This window comes from Acanthopagrus latus, chromosome 17 (genome assembly GCF_904848185.1).
Source record: "Acanthopagrus latus isolate v.2019 chromosome 17, fAcaLat1.1, whole genome shotgun sequence".
Classification (NCBI taxonomy): domain Eukaryota; kingdom Metazoa; phylum Chordata; class Actinopteri; order Spariformes; family Sparidae; genus Acanthopagrus; species Acanthopagrus latus.
Genome location: NC_051055.1, coordinates 9,803,847 through 9,823,209, shown reverse-complemented (window position 1 = coordinate 9,823,209; position 19,363 = coordinate 9,803,847). Strand labels below are relative to the sequence as shown.

The window sequence follows — 19,363 nt, the reverse complement described above, 5'->3', positions numbered from 1 at the left end:
TCATAATTATAATCAGCGTTTTTGATTTAAGTTGTGTTTTCACAGCTCATGTATTTAAGTGCACTCAAAACTTATATAATTTAAAAGCCCATCTAGGGACAAGCTATACAAATTAGCTATAAATGGACAAGGTTGTCTTGTCACTCTGACTCAGTGCTTTTGGAAAGTGCACCTGTTTATGATTAACAATTCTCTGCAGGCACAGATCGTCCACCTTGGAAGCCATTAATAACAGCCAGTATCTGCTATTTAACCTTAAATGATCCCGCACAGGCTCACCAAGCATCAGGTGAAATTCTTTGTAAAGAAGAGCAAAGTGCTGCGGTTACACATTGACATCAACATTTGGTCAAGCAGCTAGTAGCTTCCTTAAGTGCTTTTTTTCCCTTCTTGTGGTGGCTATATTATTCACGTCAAACCTCGACAACCAACACTATGGTAATGACACAATAATGTGTTCTGGTACAAAGGGCAGGAATTAAAGTAATAAATGAGATCATTATTGTTGCGCAGTGCAGTATGTCTGACCAAGAAGCAAACAACCATGTACAATCTTTGCCAGGAAATGTTTGCTTATTCCACAGGCACGAATCCAGAGGGGGCCTGAGGTGGCCCTGGCTTAAATCTTATTGGCCACCTCAAGTACCTACATATCATCCTAAAGTGAGATTGGCTAGCTGCAATAGGGTTAGCAATAGGCTAGACCTTTGTTTAAGCCAAAAGTTTGAAGAGTGTTTTGAAATGTGAAATGGTTTTGTATAATTTCTTTTTGTATTGTATTGTACTGTATTAAAAGTGAATTAATGCGCGTGTGTGTGTGTGTGTGTGTGTGTGTGTGTGTGTGTGTGTGTGTGTGTGTGTGTGTACTCTACCTGTTCCTACGTTTGCTGTGTTAAAGCTCAAGGTGACATATCAGTGACTTCAATTACGCAAGCCAGCTCTTACTCGTACATTTGCTTAATTCTTATTGAGAGAGTATCTTACTCTGCGGTGCTGTAATGCAAAACTTTTGATAATGGGATCAACAGTTCCACTACATTTCTATCTGATCCTGCTTTAGAAAACTATTCCATAAAAGGTTCAGCTAATTTTACAGAGGGTGGGGCATACATCTTCCCTTCTTTTGTCATAACGGTGCTTTCGTTTGTGCCAACAGGCAGGGTGCCAACTACTTGTACTTCTTTCAGCTATGAGCTTTGTGGGTTTGGCATCTGCAGCTGGTCAGGATTTGAAACAGGATTGGGCTGACTTCATTGTTTGTTTAGTAATTATTGATTTCCTCTCCAACCTTTCCAGTAAGGTGGTGTCACTGTTTACAGCAGCACTGTTACGGAATAATTGCACTACTCGCATTTCTTCCCTTCAGCAAAATCATATTCAACTGTTACCTTGCTGTGGTAAGATCACTAACAGGCCGAACAAGTGAAAGTGGACACACACTGTTCATAAACCTGCTGCAGAACGTTTCAACTATGTGCTTCTGCTGCCCCCTTGTGGCCATAAACAGGCACTTGACACAATAAAAGCTGCAAGTCATCATGGCTTAAAAGAGGGGCCTCAGGACTGAATGCGTTTCTCTAAAATAGTCTGGACAAAACTCAACATTAGTTACTTGCATGATTTCACAAAGAACACTTTTACTGCAGTGCGCTGCACTATGCAGGTGTCCACCCCCTGTCCATTAGACCAAGACAGACCAAGAACTTTTGTTTCTATGCATAGTCTACACTTTATTCAACAAATTAAAATAAGTACAAATGTCAAAAACCGCAAAGAAAATTAACTGAAAACAGGCAAATAAATTAAGTCACCCTTTTAACGATTCATTACAAGACACACAGCATGTGAATATGTTCAATACGTGAAAACACCGGTTACATCTTTCAAAGTCATTTGTGCAGTGGCAGAAAATGTGGGAGTTTCCAGATAATGGGTACATCCCATTAATTCTACATCACGTGGAGCTTTCTTGTTTTAATGGAAACCACTATTGTCACAGCTGCTCTTTAAGCACATAGATCTGGCACAGATGTCAGAGCTCGGAATCATTCATAACTTCTGGAAAAACCATCACAAACCTGAACAGCACTTAATTCAGACAACTGCGTGCTTCGCTGAGCCTTACTGAAACGTATCCTCAGTGTTCATAGAAAGCAACAAACAGCAACACCAAACTGTATAAAGATTGAAGCCACTGTAACAACAGTTGAGAAACTGTCATGTGGTTAAATACAAACATGCATCCATCTGCTTTGTTTGGTTAATATTTAGAGTGAAGAACTACAGATAGCTTAAACTCAAATACATCGATCAGATGATAACTGATCATAAGCTAGGTGACGATGCACGTTACGATTTGGACCATGTGCATTAACTATCACATGAGCTAAATACTATCCAAGACTGAAGGCCATAATGAGTCAGAAACTACCGCATACTTCAGCAAGTACATACAGTATAGCTAGCCATGTTTATTGTACATTTATGCAATATTTACATACTTAAAAACTTCCCTCTGTGGCTTGATGGTGACATGTGCGTCCCAAGTTACAGTCGTTTCCACTTTTACTTTGAAAAGCCAAAGGAGAGAAGTAATAGAAGCATTTAATACAATGCCAGACAAAGAAATGAGAGTGCGTAGTCGCCATGAAGGCCAAGCTTAGTGATGAAACACTTGATAACTTGTCTCTATTTTTTTTCCAGCTGGAGACTGGAGTTTTCCACTTCAGTTATGTGTATGAGTGTCTTTGTTATTCTTTTATTTTTATTTTATATATATATATATATATATATATATATATATATATATATATATATATATATATATATATATATATATATATATATATATATATATATATATATATATATATATATATATATATATATATATATATATATATATATATATATATATATCCTAACCCTAACCAAAAACACTCATACACATAGTGAAGGATCACAACAACAATGCTGTAATTGAGCTGCTGCAAACACATTAAATAAAGGCAAAACACACACAAAGAGGAAGAGTAAGGTGACACGAAGGGAAGAAGTTTGAAGACAAGACAGTTCTGTATTTAACTTCTCTAAATGGATATACATGTTCAGCCATAAACATAATTTGTCCCAAAATGCCATCCCTATTTTGGGAAAGGTATATCCATAAATAGTAAATAAATGACTGAACTGGAGGTAAGGAGAGGGAAAGGGGGATCTTCTTAGTAGGAGCGGATGGCAGGAGGGACATGGGCACAGTCCTGCTCATCCAGAGATTGGTCAATAACTGGACGATACTTCAGAGTCACCTGTGATTAGACAGAAAACCATATATTACTGACTCAGCTGGCCTTTAAAGTTGATAATGGTTACCAGGGCTAGTTAATATGTTGCTGTAAGCAAATCAAGACACACTAAAGGGCACTGTACCTTTCCAGTCTTAGGGTCAACGTAGGACAGAGTGTGTTTCCTCCAGTGCTGATCGTAGGGTGTCTTTTCCTGACCCTGCAGGGGCTTTGAGTAGTCATACTCATCCACACGGTCCTAAAATATGGTCAAATAAACAATGTCCGAGGAGAGATATTTAGCCAATTATTCACAGATACAAAAAGAAAATACAAAATCAGAGAATAACTCAATTGATGGGGAAAAAGTAAAGATCAACTAGTAGAGGATTGATTTGAGCTAATCTCGGATAAGCAGTGAATGGCGAAGGAAAAGGAGAACATTAGCTGTGATTAAAAAAAGAGAAGCAAGGGCTTAAACACTGCAAGGACAATGGATATATAAGCACATGTAGACAAAACACAGTATGTTAAAACAGACCTTGAAGTCCTCTCTGGCATGTGCACCCCTGCTCTCCTTTCTCTGCTCAGCGGAGTGTATGGTCTGGACAGCGTTGAGCATCAGATTCTGCAGCTCCAATGTTTCCACCAAGTCTGTGTTCCACACAATACCTGCAGAGAAGAAGAGGAGAATCATTGTACCACTTGTGCTGGTACTATAATACTAATACTGCAGCCTCTTTTTGGACAAAGTGGTGGAGTACCTCTGTCGAAGGTCTTGAGGTCTTCCAGAGTCCCGTAAATGGCATCCATCTTGTCACAACCTTCCTTAAGAACAGAGCCAGTACGGAACACAGCAGCGTGGGCCTGCATGGTCTGTAAGGAAAGGTGGGAAGAGACAGGTTAGTTATCTTTGTATACAGAAGATGCTGGGGGCCTTGATGAAGTAGTAATGGACTGCTTATTACTGCAAAGCAGTAATGTACAGAGTCAAAATACATTTTTGTGATGTTTGATTGCCTCAACCTACATTTTTGTCAAAGTTGTTCATCATTTTTATGTACCTTCTGCATGTTGAGCCTGATCTCAGAGGTTCTCAGGCTTCCATTGGCAAACCTCAGTTTGTCCAGGTTGGCCACAGACTCCTCTCCTGCACTGGCCTTCAGAGGAGACAGTTTCTCTCCTGAAGAGAAAAACAAAACAGAGTCAGAAAACTGATATTATCCTGCCTGTAGAGGTGTTACTTGATATTAAGAGAGAAAAGAGAAGGAGAATTCACATTTCCCACCCGATCATTTTTTATTCTCTCACAGTCAAATTCAAAATAGCAAAAAAAAAAAAAACCCGCTATTTTTTTTTTTAAAGCTTTTTACACCAACCCATGAACAGGGGTCCTCACCAGGTTTGTGCTCCTCTGCGATGGTGAGGGCGCAGGCTCTGCCAAACACCACCAGGTCCAGCAGAGAGTTAGCGCCCAGCCGGTTAGCGCCGTGGACACTGGCACATGCCGCCTCACCACAGGCATACAGTCCAGGAACCACCTTGTCAGCTCCATCGGTGTGAGTGATGACCTGATGGGAAAATATTAAATGGTGTGTCACTTTGTGTGGGGAATGCTCACTGAGATGCATTTAAAAGAGGATGAGGGTACTGTGCACACGTGGCTTACCTGTCCCTTGTAGTTTGTGGGTACTCCACCCATGTTGTAGTGAACAGTGGGCAGGACAGGAATGGGCTCTTTAGTGACGTCGACTCCAGCAAAGATCATAGCTGTCTCGGAGATACCAGGCAGCCTTGTGGCCAGCTGCTGAGGAGGCAGATGGTGAAGCTGCAGGTACACGTGATCCTTCTCTGGTCCAACACCCCTGAAGCAATTAAAAAAAGGCATTAAAAAGTGAACAGCAGCAGCTTACTCTGTTGTTTCTGAAAACAACAAGCGACTTTTGCACGCAAAGTTGCAACACACAAATTCCACTCATACCTGCCCTCTCTGATTTCTATGGTCATGGAACGGGACACCACGTCTCTGGAGGCCAGGTCTTTGGCATTGGGTGCATAGCGCTCCATGAAGCGCTCTCCCTCGCTGTTGATTAAGATGCCTCCCTCACCACGGCAACCCTCTGTGATCAGACATCCAGCTCCGTAGATCCCTGTAACAATTAAGACATTAAATGAGGCAAACTTTTCTAACTCGGGTGTAAGAAAAACAAATCCCTTATTGTTTATAAATACAAATAATGTAAATTCTGATGCCAAATCGATGCATTGAAGGGAGCTAACTTTGAGCTTAATGCTGAATTTCAATTGCACAATAGTGGTAACTTACATTACACATCCATAGTTAAGTTCAGGCTAAGTAAATAAACAAGGATGAGAATAATTATACAGTAAACTATATCAAGGCTTTGCAATGGAAATACTTATAGGATTCCTCGTTGATTTTAACCACATCTGCACAAATAAAGCATAAGTTAAACATTGTAATCATAAAATTATAATGTGTGCTTGATTGACTGACAATAAAAAATAGGAAAAATAGGAAAATAGGATTGAGATTGAAAAAATAAGAAAGTTACCCTTCAGACATTTTTAAATATATACAAATGTATTTATGTAACCAGAGGCTTGAACAGCCTGTCATTTTGTCATTTGTGCATCACACTTAAAAGGAGTGAGAAAAAGCTGCTCTCTGAATGAACTGTGGCTCAGCTTTTAGAGACCTCCCACACTACTGGGCTACTTCGTACATGACTGAAGACTCTGGTGTCGAATGTCCAGCAGGAACAAAAATAAAGATGACCACTTGTCTTTAAGTGAGTGAGGTCTATTACTGGTGCTCAATGTAAAAAATGAAGGAAAAAAAAAACCCTTATGCACTTGACAATATCTAAAAATCTGAGCCTGCGGATGTATAAATCGGAACAAGAGGGCAAATAGTCAAACAGAAATAGGAAATGGCATTAACCACTTGACAAATTGACAAACAGACTGACAATGAAACACACTACACTATTCACACAGTGTCTATCACAGTTAGACAATAAAATAATGAACTTTGAACTGTCAGTGATAGACTATCTTTCCTGAAAGATACTGTACAAAATGTCTTTGAAAAATGAACACAGCTGCTGTGGAGCTTTCAAGCGACTATCTTTCAAAATAAGATTCTGCTTTTATGTCTCACTATTTCATGACCTCAGTTCAATAAGTTAACATGGGACATTCTCTTACCAGTGGGATGGAACTGTACAAACTCCAAATCCTGGCAGGGCAGACCAGCTCTGGTCACCATTGCATTGCCATCTCCGGTACTAGTGTGGGCAGATGTGCAGCTGAAATAGGCCCTTCCATAACCCCTGGAAGGAAAGACAATGCTCGTTTATAAATTGTCATAAACAACATGGTATTTAAATAAATAAAACTATAAATGAAGACAAAGTAAGTGAGTAGCCTACCCAGTAGCAATGACAGTGTTCTGGGCTCTGAAGCGATGAATAGATCCGTCCTCCATGCAGAGAGCAATCACTCCCTTACACTCTCCATCTTCCATCAACAGATCCAGGGCAAAGTACTCGACAAAGTAGCTGGTGTCATAACGAAGCGACTAACAGAAGACAGATGCAAACATTAGGTTTAATGGGGATTCATTTTTTTTCTCTAATGACTGAGTTGAACACAGATATGTAAAAAGGTGTGTCAATTTACCCTTCCATAAAGCGTATGCAGTAGAGAGTGTCCTGTCCTGTCTGCTACGCAGCAGCAGCGATGGGCCTGGCCTCCTTTTCCATACTTGAGACTCTGACCTCCGAAGGCCCTCTGGTAGATCTTACCTTCCTCAGTGCGGCTGAACGGCATGCCAAAGTTCTCCAGCTGGGAAAGAGATTCAGCAACTTGAGGTCAAGATCTGAAGTTGTGTCATATATGTAGTATGAGGAAAAAGACACTCTGATCGTGTGATGCAAACATGAAAATTCATGTTTTAGAGAAAGTCACACAAAATAAGATCTAACCATCTGCCAAATCTCCCTAACAAAATCAAAGACATCTCAAGGGTTCATACAGACATGAAAAAAGAAGTTGAAGTTCTGTTCAAACCACTATTTTTTTATTTATTTAAAGAATGTCACACAAAGCAAATACGGTAATTTGCTGAACATAAAAAGGAATGCAGTCTCCTTAAAAACTAGTCAAGTACATTTTAAAGTTAACAACGTGAACATTGTCTGAGGCTTAAACAGTACATACAGATGTATAAAATACATATTAAGATTCCATAACAAATTATATATAATGACTGTTGATTGTGTGTGAGACCTTACCTCCACCACGGCGGCAGGAGCCTGCTCTGTCATGTAATGGATAGCATCCTGGTCTCCCAGCCAATCAGATCCCTTCACTGTGTCATAGAAATGCCACCTCCAATCATCCTCCTCCATGTTTCCCAGAGCGGCATTGATTCCACCCTATGAACCAGGTGAAAATTAATCAATTAAAAAGAGATGGCACAAGTGAAGAATATATTTACATGAATTTATATGTACGTTGTTATACCTGTGCAGCAACAGTGTGAGACCTGGTGGGGAAGAGCTTGGTGATGCAAGCAGTGTTGAATCCAGCCTCGGACAGACCAAAAGCTGCCCTGAGTCCTGCTCCTCCAGCTCCTACCACCAGAGCATCGAACTCATGATCCACAACTGGGTACTGAGTAGAGATCTGAAACCAGAGAATGAGAAAAGTTACTGTAAAATGATCAATAAACACCAGCTTATACAGTAGTGGAAAATTATCTTCTCAGCACAGTCAAGGAGTGCTGTGAATTTGTATAGTTCAAGACCATCTTGAGGTTATTATTCAACTTGAGGTTATCAAAAAAGAAGTAACTTTGATATTGACACATTATGCTCCAGTTAACTAAATCAGTATTTGTAAAACGCACATGTCTGCTCATGTACAGTGCTGCATCCCGTCAGGCAAGTATACTAATCACAAGTAAAATAAATGCTGATCTATACAAAAGAGCGAATGCAACTTACATCATCTGATACTTTGGCACTCTTCTTCTTCCCATAGATGGAGAAATGAAAGTTCCTGGAACCCTGAACCGCAGCAGCGGGGATCTGGCAGGAAACAACATTATATATATCAGTTGAGAATTCACACAAAGGCAGCACCCAAATAGGTGAGACTCGCCATACTGGAAGGTGTTACTGTTTACAGAAAATAACCTCTGCTCCTGACCATGATCCGTTTATTCACATTTAGAAAGAGGCTGTATGCATATTGCCATTAACTTTTCCAAAAACTATCCATAATAAACCATGTATATCCGTTATAATATAATACTGTTCAAGTTTTTAAGACGCATCTTGTAGTTGATCATCGTTTTAAATATTAATTAATATTTAATCACTGTAAGTTTACTTTGGTCTGCAATTGCCTTTAAATACATTTGCATTGTATCTGCAAATGCCAGCTTAGCTAGCTATCATTTAGAAGCTAAAACTGCCACAAGGACAACTAAGGAAACTATGATAAACTCGTTCCAATACCTCAATAATGTTGACAATGTACTGAAAACATAACTATCTACTTATAATGTGAGACAAATAAAGATATTGAAGCAAATATAACATTTTAGACTCGCAAGATAGCTTTTCTTCAGCGTGTCACATTGAAACACCCTCAGCTACATAACGCAGCTTACGCAAGTCAGAGTCCGCTGGTTACGAAAGCTGAAGCAGCAGCGACAATCTTCCTTCCAACGCTAGAAAGACGGTGTGCAAACATAAACAGAGTACATATCTGCGTCAAACATATTTAATATTCCACTGTTGATACTCACTGCCTTTGTTTTAGATAGTATCCTCTTGGAGAGGAGACGGGACGCGGAACGAACACTCGCCATGTTGTCAGATGAGAGACCTACACAGCGGCTCGGCTGAGGTTCACATATTCTGTTGCACTGGACCAAACCACTTCCCAAAAATGGGGTCCCACTAATGATAAACTTAATGGTTATCCAATAAAACCATATATTTGAAAGGTTTTAGCGGTATTAAACAGCTTCAGAGATTATCAGAATTCCAAATAATTACAAATTACATTTCGTCTGTACACATATCGGGACTTTAATGTGAGTGTTTTTCCAAGAGTTACCCTACGTCGATTTGGCTGAACTGCTACGGCGTAAAAATTGTGTAACCTGGGTGTGCAGGAACTAATGTATAAGTGACCTAGACTTTTCATTCAAGGTGAGACACAGTACAACGTATTTACACTCTGACTTGTAGTCGAACTTACACAGCTATTATGCCCCGTGTTATGTTTGTATGAAGTACTCGAGCGAGCCTGAGCTAGCAAGACAAGACGTTAGCTAGCATGTTAGCTCATAGCTAGCTAGCCTTGTTTGTTGTTAGCTGGGCTGTCAGACTTACATGTTCATCACAGACTGATGTTTGTGTCGCTGCCTGTCGCAGTGTTTTGATAAATGCTAACGCTATCTGTTAACGAACCTTTGCATCAACTGCTAATTTTGCAACACAACACGCTTCCTGTCCAAAAATGTGTTTTTTAGCTTAGTGGTGAGTCAAGTGGTTAATAGAGCTTGTCCTTTACAATAAGCTTCTAGATACATAAACAAGAGGCTTTTCAAAAACGTCATCATCGTGTGGTTTTGTTTACGACTAGGACACTTTCTTGACGTTTGCCTTTTACTGTAGCTGCTGTCACTCAGTGATAAATCTGTGTTTTCTGCTGTGTCAGTGGTTGAAGTGCAGATCAAAAGACAGTGAACGTAAGGAGCATTGTTCGGCTTGTGTGTCTACAGTTTAACATTTACCTGGCCCTTACGTATGTGACAGCAGCCTCCATGAACAACTTGAATGACCCCCCCAGATGGAACATCCAACCAGACCCGAGAGGAAGAGGGGCGGGGGCCGGTGATGGGAACCAATGGAACTACGCCCTGCTGGTCCCCATGCTGGGACTGGCTGCATTTCGTAAGTTACGCAAGGTGACGTGTGAAGGTGTGTATGTGGATGAGGTAACAGGCAGAGGAGAACATGTTTGTGTCTTTGAAAATCACGTGCAAGGCAATTTTTTTTTTTTTATCACATTAGCTAACAAAATTGGAAATGTTGATACACAAAAGTGCAATATTCGTCTACATCTTTACTGATGACGTACCTTCTCTTTTTCCTCAAGAATGACAAATGACAGAAATGTAGTGGTTATCATACCCAGCATCTGGAAAAAAAATACTAGACCCATGAATATATATTACCTCACGTGGCTAAGTATGGATAAAAAAGTATCCAATATTTCATTATTTGTAAAGATTTTTTGGTAGTATCTATCTAATAATGCATTCACCAACACCTGTCAATCAGAACTTGGATGAACACAGTCTGAAAATAGGTTTTAACTGAGTGAGTAAAAAGGCATCAAGTTTTCAGAAGACAGTTCTTTATCAGACCTAAAACTGAAAAAGAGTTATTAAACTCAAGAGACAGGCAGGTATATTACTGGAGCTTTTTGGGCTTAAGGAAATTCAGTTGTGCTATAACATCCTGACAGCATGAGATAAAAATCTTCTCCATCCTCCGTTTGATATACCACTGTGCCTTCAGGTTGGATCTGGACCAAGGAGTCTCAGAGGGAGATCCAAAAGGTCAAAGCCCAGTATGACAAAGATGTGTCCACAATCAAAAATGAGATGGAGGTAAAGTACCGTGAGACACTGACAGAGAGACGCAGGGCAGCGGCTACACTGGAGCTTGAGCTGGAGAAGGAGAGACAGAGGGTGAAAGGCTACAAGCAGGCCCTGGTCTCACAGAGCCAGCAGCTGATGGAAGAGCGGAAACAGTTACAACAGGTACAACCTTGTGTTGGTGTGCATGTTTCTCCTCTAACGTGTAGCCTTTCCTGCATAAACCAAACTGTCACCTCCCTTACCAGGAGCGGGAAACCTTGGAGGAGGAGAAGCAAAGGCTGGTGAAGTCCGGCGCCGCAGGGGCTGTTCTGCACCACGCCCTGGAACGAGAGAACAACTGGTACAATCGTGCCACTGCTACTCTGAAGGAGCTAGAGGGTCAGCTTGTAGAGCGCCAGAATGCGTACTGTTCCCTCATCCAACCCAGAGAGCAGCGGCTGGAGATGGAGAAGAACATGCTGCTTAAGGTCGTCAAAAACCCAGTCGGGGCAGAACTGGATCTAGAGTCCGATCTGAAGGACATTTTCAAGAGAGATAAGCACTGTGCAGACCTGCTAAACATGGACAAGAGGAAGAATGGAAGCCTCATGTGGGTCTACCTCAAGTACTGGCAGCTGCAGGTCACTGTCCAGAAACACAAGAGAGCTGAAGAGGCCGTATTAGGAGAGAAAGTCCTGTCTCACACAAAGTGACAAAAGACAAACAAAGATAATTTAACTTTAAAGAATGTTGAAAGTACTGTATATGGACTGGAAATGAAAAATGCATGTATTTTTCACTGTGTGTGATTCTCTTTACTTGTAGGGATTCCATTCAAACACTAAAAACAATCATCTCAACCAGATAATGTCCAACATAACAAAGTTCCTCTCTTTAACTCCCCATAAACTGTCAGGCTTGAGCAGGCCAAAATGCATTCCCATAATTTCAGAAGCCCCAGTTAAGACATATTAGCTGTGTGGAAAATATATAATGGTTAAAATGCTCTGGGATCATCAAGGTGATATCTTCATTGGATTGACAACTTCAGTTTTTTTTCCATTCAGCTCCTTGTTAGAACATTTTTATCAATTGAACTTGCATCTTATGAGTGCCATGAATTGCTTTTAGTTGCACATGAATTCATATTTTTGTAAATTCAACCAATCCATGGGGGTTATGAATACAGGGCTCCCAATAACTGTTCCCAGTATGGTGTGATAATACACACAAATCTAAAGATGAAATAACAATCACTCTAAAGACTACTGCGTTGAACAAAAAGAAAGAGGCAGGATACATATACACATTGTCAAGAACAATATTTTGATGGAGAAGTCTCTCTGTGGGGTGTGTTAATACCATACATTAATGTGGGGATGGTCTATGGTGCAAGGTATTTATCATGAAATCCGTGAGACTCTGTTTTTTTCCCCCAACACTTCTGTCCATAAATTGGGGTTTTCCCCCATCCGTGACATCTCTCCTTCCACTCTGATGTGTGTTACCGTGTGTGATACATGGCCTCAGACCAATTCAATATTGGGTTTGTTTCTGATCACTGGTGTTACATATCTAGGTCTGTGTGAGCTTTTTAACTACATCGAAGATGCATGAGGACTAAAGGCATCAGAGCTCAGAGTAGTCAATACTGCAACAAACACAGTCAAACAGCACCCTTTTACTTGTCGCTACAGTCTCGTAATGAAGGGTCAATCTGAAGCTGTGGCATTTCACCAAGCCTGTCTGCACTGTCATGTTTTAGTTTTGACCATAACTTGGTGAATAAGTGCTGCATATAATGCCATAAGTTCACATGTACTGACTTGAACCCTTCTGTGAAACCCTCCTAATAAATCTTTTGGTGAAAGAAATACATTTTTAGGTCCTTGTCTTTTCCTTGGAATCTCGAAACTGTGGCTAGTAGTATAATCCAGCTCACTTGAGGTCCTCTGCAGTGATGTTGTTATACCACAGGGGGCTGCTGGCACTGGGTTTGTATACTGAACAGCAACTATTTAATAGCTAAATATACCCTCATGATGCATACATTTAAAAGTAACAGCACAGTCACGGTACTGTCACTGCTATAGAAAAAGCCTACCCAGGGTGGCCAGGCTGTGTTCAGTTAGTCAGTGTGAGGAGTCAGTGCACCGTTTCAGCTGCAGTGAAATGAATATTTTTGTAAGTGATTTAGTTTATAATGTTATTGTCTTCTTGTGATCATGTTTTCAATTTTCTTGTGTAAAATGCAATAATTCAATGAACTGTCAGTTATCGTTGGCAATAATGTAAAAAAGCATTTCTGCCAATAAAACATATTTGAATTTGAACTTGAATTTGGAACAATATGCAACAGGAATGGGTAGAAACAACTGATGTGGTAAAGATCCTTTTTGTATTTTCTCTAACAGGACAATTTTATTAACTTCATCGTAAAACTGGAGGCGAAATGAGGTTCCAGACATTGTTTCATGAAGCTTTGTTAGGCATTAAGATCCCTGACAACAGTGCCATTTTTTCCTGGAACATTGTTTACAATCACTGGACAGAATCTGTGTCAGAATGTGTTCATATCTATGATACAGTATATCAGTACATTTCATATCATCAGTTCAGCATTATTCCTGATTTTTAAAGATAATAAGTTGGTCATTTAATCTGAAGGGTAAAACAATTAAACAGGGTAAATAATAATAATAATAATAATAATAATAATAATAATAATAATAATAATAATAATAATAATATACACAATAAGACTTTTAATTGGATGCTACTAAAAATATCACTTAGCAGATGAGATATCACTTAGTTTGTCACACAAGAGAACAACAGGCAACAGCAAAGGCCGTTTTTTTGTTTTGTTTTTACACTATACAAGTTTCATTTGCTAAAATGTGTACATTTAATAACAATGGCTTAGTCTTATTTTCAAAACTGCCATTTTAAACACCCTTCACCTCCTCACTTCACTCCCTCCTCTGCACCCGCTGAGAGGTTTCCCTTGGTGAGGACATCAGGCTCGAGGCTCTGAAGTTCACTCTGACCGGCTTACTGAGGTCCTGAGTTACTTGCTGTTGATCCACTCCATTGACCGGCTGCTGATCTTTGTACCCAGAGGTTGTTGTGGCACGACGTAGATTCATGCTGGCGTTGAAGAAAGGTAGCTGGTGCTTTGTCATGGCACTGCTGTTGCTGCCCAGCTGCAGAGTCTGGCTGGGACTCCTCTGGACCGTGAAGTGGACCACCTGTTGTTGCTTGTAACTCACTCTATGAATGCCGTCAGTCTCTGACAGTGTCAGCCTGGAAGACAGAACACACACCAGATGAACGTGTTTTAATCCAGTCCTAACTAGACTGGTGCTGTGATCATATAGCTTTCAAATTCTTTAATATAGCTTGTTGACTTCAGGACACATCCACACTGCGTGACTCAAAAAGAAAATTGTTCCTGGTTAGTTGAAATGTCGAAGCTGGTTGTAGTTTTGACCATCTCAGATTGCATATTACAAGTGATTGCATTAAGTGGTCAGAGGCAACATATCTGCAGTGAGAGCACTGATCAGGTTGGGGTCATGGAGTGCAACTTCCCTGAAGTTTTCAAGCCCAACAAGGTGGCACAAGAGCATTTTTCAGCCCCGCTGAATAAATCACTGTGGATTTCAAGTCAAAACAGAGAACGTCCATGTGATGTTTATAGTAACAACACAATGGACTAATCCGTTGTCCTTTGCAATCTTTCCTGCTCTTTGTCACAGCACCACATGGAGCACTTCATAATCTAAACCTAAAAAAGATTTATCAACCTACTTGTATTGGGGCCTCGTTTCAAGGACCAGGCTCAGCCAACATGCTTGGTAGCTCTCCTTCTTCCACTGGTTCTCCTCCTGAAGATCACAGAAGGAGTTCACCAGGTAGCAGCCTCCTCTGCTCACACAGTGCATGGTGTCGGTGCGTTCAAGACTAACGTCCTCTTTCGCTCCTGTCTGACTCGAACTGTACAAAAACTCACAAGAAACAGATCCAACAAGCAATCAAATCAGGTTGTCATCATCAATGTGTGTGTCTGTGTGTACCAAGTAGCCTGAGATGCGTGCGTTTGTGTGTGTGTGTGTGTGTTGGGCCATGTCTTAAGTATCCAGTCTTGTTTCTATTTTTACTCCTCTGCATCACTTTGTAGTGAATGTCCCCACTTAAGGCATCCTGAAGGTTGGTTTTCACTTGAAAATGAGCGTTAGCTGTTTCCATGACATGAGTCAAGCAACCGGATGAATCCAGATCAAAGTTGAATGTGAATGCCCACACATTTATTTAACATATTCCTGTTTCATCATGTGCTCACGTCACTGATACAGGTGTTAAGGGAAATATTAAATGTTAGAATGACGTGGATAAAGCATTCATCCCTTCAGGTCCAAGAAAATATCCCCCCACTCCTCAGATGTCTCTCACTGAATGTCACAAGGAGGAAACAGCTGAAGGCAATCAGATCATGTACACTTATAATCCAACTCATTAATCTAAAGCTAGGTCAGTTCTGTGGCCAAATTTGTGAGAAAGACTGTAAAAATTAATGTTTGTGACCGAATTTTTAAAACATTCTCTGTGACACTGGACACTGTGCATTCATTTACCTGGACAGTGATGGACAGATGCTCTCCTGGTGTCTTTTTATTGAAGCTATAATGGATGGATGGTTGAATGTGAGCGAGGTTGGGAGGACAATTTAAAGACCCTGCTAGGTTTACACTTAATGCTTACTAGGTCAGATAAACAGAGCAGGATTACAGCTGTGTCATCATGCAAAAGAAAGATAATTGGTCTTAAAGGGGTGAAAATAGTTAAAAAGTCATCTGTCATATTTTATTACTTTCCACAGACAATAGTTGCACCTCCACAAGTGAAAATTCCTCTGTAGATACCTGAAGCCACGTGACTGAACATCGCTTTAAACTCTGGTTACTCATGCTGTCATGGGGACGCCGGCAACACTCAGTTTGATCAAACTGTGAGGGTGAAACAGTATCAGAGGGCCTGCAATGGCATGACTGAGGCAGTGGAAGGTATGCTGGACTCATCCCAGCAAAAAAACAGGCTGTCCAGCGTTACAAGAGGAGGAAATTACTGTGAATGTTATTTCATATGAGTATATTATCATGTGGTATGTGTGGGCCTGTAGGGAAACTGCTGTGCCTGTACTGGTTTTCTCTCTCCCTTTCTGTCTCTCTCCCTTTGTTGCTCTCTGGCGCCCTCTCTTCCTTTGGCATGTGTTTTTTTATTTATTTTTATTTTTTATTTTTTATTAATCTTTCTGGAAGACACACCAGTCCACGTGTGTTGCAGTTACCTGACAACACTAAGGAGGATTGAGTGGACATTTCAGTGCTAGGGTTTTGTTTTGTTTTGTTGATTTTTTTGAGATCACCAACAATCCAATTTTCGGATTTCTTTGGTTCATTTAAGGTTAGATTAATTTCTTAGGTTAGAGGGGTTAGCTGGGTGCATTGGCCCACTGTGTGGCTCGCCCAGAGATTTCCCCTTCTTTTGTTTATTTCAGCTTGGATCTCCAACCTTTCTGTCGGTATGTAATTTTTGCTTCTAAATAAAATTTGGTTTATTCCTTCTTATGATGTTTGAGTGTTCTTTTAATGAATTGTAATGTATATGTTATCTAATTATCAGCTAGGCTGATTATCACATCCAATATTTAGTTTTTCTGATTGTCAGAATCAGTGATTTTACTATCTGATCATTTAAAATGTCCCTACTTTGACTCTGATGCATTATGTAATCTAGGCAATTTTAACTACCAATATAATCAACAAAGTAACTAGTTACTAAACTTACCAAATATATGTAGTGGAGTAAAAGGTTGTAGAGGTAGCAGAGAATGGAACTATTCAAGTACAGTACCATAGCATCACAAGTACACATTGTACTTGAGTAAATTAACTGTGTTACATTCATCGCTGTTCTTCATGTAGTCATCACTGATCACCCATCAACTGCACAGATTTAACAGAAAATGTTATGAAACCTTATGAAATTAGATTCCACGTAGTTTCTCCATCTTTGACTATCAACTGGTTGAATCAGAGGGAGGATTTTTTTTTTCTATAAATTGATCAAGAATGTTTGTGTCTGGTGTTTTGCTGTAAATACAGAGCACACGTCACTCACAAGCAACAAACTGCCACATTTTGAAGAAGATGAGTCATGGAAAATGAGAACTGTGGAAGTTTCCCTCTTGTGTCAAGCATCAAAAGGTTCAGGCAAATTAATCTGCCCTACTTGAGATTGCACGTCCTGATGTGATGTAGTCGCAGGCGCATATTGTGAAGTCAGTGCTGATAATGTATATTGTGCAGCCTTAGCATTGAGCACAGTTCATTATAAATATACCGCCAAGTCTTACTGTGTCTTACTTTTATTATTACTTAAGAAACGCAATCATTGCCCTGTACACTGCAAAGGAGAAAAAAATACATGCAGAAGGTTTTATCAAATTTATTGTGAGACTGTTAAATATTACACAATTACTTTCTCTGATGTCTGATACCAAAAACCTAAACCTTTAGTCTTTTCTCGCCAAACATCAATGATATAATACAGTATGTTCACAGAGGTAAGTGAAGACATATGTCTGATGTGCCATCAGTATCAGTGCTGATCGAACAATCCCCAATATTTTGTTGGAACAAAGCCGACACAACAAACTTGTTCATTTACTGAACATCAGACTGTACAAAATATAAAATAAAGCATCAGTGCGTTTGTGACTAGACCTGAGTTAGCCACGCACACAGCTTTAATATTTCAGCATCCTTAGGTGAACCAGGCTGGCCTCTTCCTGGGCCTCTCCACAATCCTCTTGTCTTTGTCCAGCTGGCTGGGAGTCTCTCCCTCATACAGGATGACAGTCTCCACAGCCGGGGCCTTCAGGGGACCGCCATCCATCGCTTGCATCTGTTGACGAATCAGACCGGTCTCCTTGCGCACCTTAGCGTAACAGAAGCCACACATGATGTGTTTCTGCTTCAAGTGGCCGCACTCTGGACACGGCTCGATGTTGTTCTGAGGGAGGGAGACAGAGTGAGAGACTGTGAGTCAAACAATGTAGTGGCAGCACTGTTTCTAAAAGACTTCTAACATATCTTTGGCATGTTTCCGTCACTTATTGGCCAACAAATTAACCAGTTTTGATCTATATGTTATCATCTTATACTGAGTGCATGCTTTAGTCACATTACACAATAGGGGCTCTTCCTTCCTTATTACAGATATTCTTAATCAGTTATTTTTCACCCATTTAAATCACAATATATCCAAGTGCATGATCCAAGTTGCATGAGCTGCCATTTTTTGTTTATCAATCTGTTGGTGTTGGTATTTTATTGGTTAACTGTTGTTGCAGCGTCCTCTAAAATAAACAATAATACATGAATTATTAAAAGACTTGTATGTCACAAACCAACACCTCTGAGCTCAAGCTAGAGTTAAAGCTCATGTCTCAGCTAATCACTCCCAATGAATCTGAGTTAAGATAAAAATGGTTATAGTTGGGTTTGGGGCTGAAAAGGCCCTTTGAGAGGATCCAGGAGTGGCTCCTATCAGGTGTACCTTGACTTTCAGGAGTTTCTCTTGAGCTCTCCTCCTGGTGCGGTTGACCTCTATGGTGCGTCTCTTCTTGGGCACTGCCATCCACAGGATCCCATCGAGGACGCCAGGAGGCTGCTCCAGGCTCTGCTGCTCCTCCAGCTCTTCCTCCCTGTTCAGCTGAGGCAGGAGACTGGGTCCATTCACCGCCAGCGCTGGAGCTACTACACACAGCAAAGACACCGTTACCTTCTTATCAATGCAGCCCAAATCAATCAGTTAAATTATGATAATGTAGAGAAACAGCGAGAAAATTAAAATGACATCACAAACAGTCACGCTGTGTGTGTATGTATGTCAGGGCTTATCACCATGGTTAGCAGTAACGTTAGCTTAGCCACCGTCCAGAGCTCCGGTCAGTAAACTCACCCAGCTGTCCGTCTAGTCCCGCCACCTGTAAGAGTCTGCTCTCAATGTGTAGCAAAGAGCATCTCAGGCTCTGCACTATCGCTGCTATATTCATCATTTTACTGACCGCACTCTTCCAACATGTCAAAGAGCTCACGGTCACTCGCTGAAGTACAATACGTCATCACACAGCGACGAAAAGCTTCTTCTTCTTCTGTTTAATTTTCAGCAGACAAGATACGTTTCGATGTCATACTGCCACCCAGCGGTAGAGGGTCCAAACTACACTCCTTGTGTGTGCTCTGAAGATGAACCAACATTGGATTAATGTTGGTGTATCTCATATTGTCCGTTTAATTTACTCAATATGTCAGTATCACGG

General features: G+C 40.5%; 4 protein-coding genes across 8 annotated transcripts; 1 reads left to right on the top strand and 3 right to left on the bottom strand.

Moving 5' to 3' along the window:
* Positions 1–3,077: 3,077 nt before the first annotated feature.
* On the bottom strand, positions 3,078–9,281 carry sdha (succinate dehydrogenase complex, subunit A, flavoprotein (Fp)). The gene is made up of 15 exons (XM_037074446.1): positions 9,127–9,281; positions 8,318–8,401; positions 7,836–7,997; positions 7,604–7,747; positions 6,990–7,154; positions 6,740–6,888; positions 6,516–6,640; positions 5,266–5,434; positions 4,954–5,149; positions 4,684–4,855; positions 4,349–4,467; positions 4,049–4,160; positions 3,826–3,956; positions 3,430–3,543; positions 3,078–3,308 (listed from the first exon to the last, which is right to left on the bottom strand). The coding sequence occupies exons 1-15, from the start codon at positions 9,187–9,189 to the stop codon at positions 3,222–3,224; spliced, it is 1,992 nt and encodes a 663-aa protein (XP_036930341.1). The 5' UTR covers positions 9,190–9,281; the 3' UTR covers positions 3,078–3,221.
* Positions 9,282–9,427: 146 nt separating this feature from the next.
* ccdc127a (coiled-coil domain containing 127a) lies at positions 9,428–12,850 on the top strand. 4 transcript variants are annotated; one of them, XM_037074450.1, is made up of 4 exons: positions 9,428–9,535; positions 10,148–10,309; positions 10,913–11,157; positions 11,241–12,850. In XM_037074450.1, the coding sequence occupies exons 2-4, from the start codon at positions 10,153–10,155 to the stop codon at positions 11,685–11,687; spliced, it is 849 nt and encodes a 282-aa protein (XP_036930345.1). In that variant the 5' UTR covers positions 9,428–9,535; positions 10,148–10,152; the 3' UTR covers positions 11,688–12,850. The 4 variants fall into 4 exon arrangements, with proteins under 4 accessions (XP_036930345.1, XP_036930346.1, XP_036930342.1 ...); XM_037074451.1 differs by having other exon boundaries at positions 10,145–10,282; XM_037074447.1 differs by having other exon boundaries at positions 10,145–10,309.
* A 548-nt stretch (positions 12,851–13,398) lies between these two features.
* On the bottom strand, positions 13,399–15,065 carry zmp:0000000930 (telethonin). Its single transcript, XM_037075166.1, has 2 exons — positions 14,788–15,065; positions 13,399–14,280 (listed from the first exon to the last, which is right to left on the bottom strand). Exons 1-2 carry the CDS (start codon positions 14,919–14,921, stop codon positions 13,947–13,949), a joined length of 468 nt encoding a protein of 155 aa, XP_036931061.1. The 5' UTR covers positions 14,922–15,065; the 3' UTR covers positions 13,399–13,946.
* Positions 15,066–17,468: 2,403 nt separating this feature from the next.
* Positions 17,469–19,182, bottom strand: mrpl32 (mitochondrial ribosomal protein L32). 2 transcript variants are annotated; one of them, XM_037074272.1, is made up of 3 exons: positions 19,003–19,182; positions 18,598–18,794; positions 17,469–18,051 (listed from the first exon to the last, which is right to left on the bottom strand). In XM_037074272.1, the coding sequence occupies exons 1-3, from the start codon at positions 19,097–19,099 to the stop codon at positions 17,803–17,805; spliced, it is 543 nt and encodes a 180-aa protein (XP_036930167.1). In that variant the 5' UTR covers positions 19,100–19,182; the 3' UTR covers positions 17,469–17,802. The 2 variants fall into 2 exon arrangements, with proteins under 2 accessions (XP_036930167.1, XP_036930166.1); XM_037074271.1 differs by having other exon boundaries at positions 18,598–18,797; positions 19,003–19,180.
* Between the last annotated feature and the right edge of the window lie 181 nt (positions 19,183–19,363).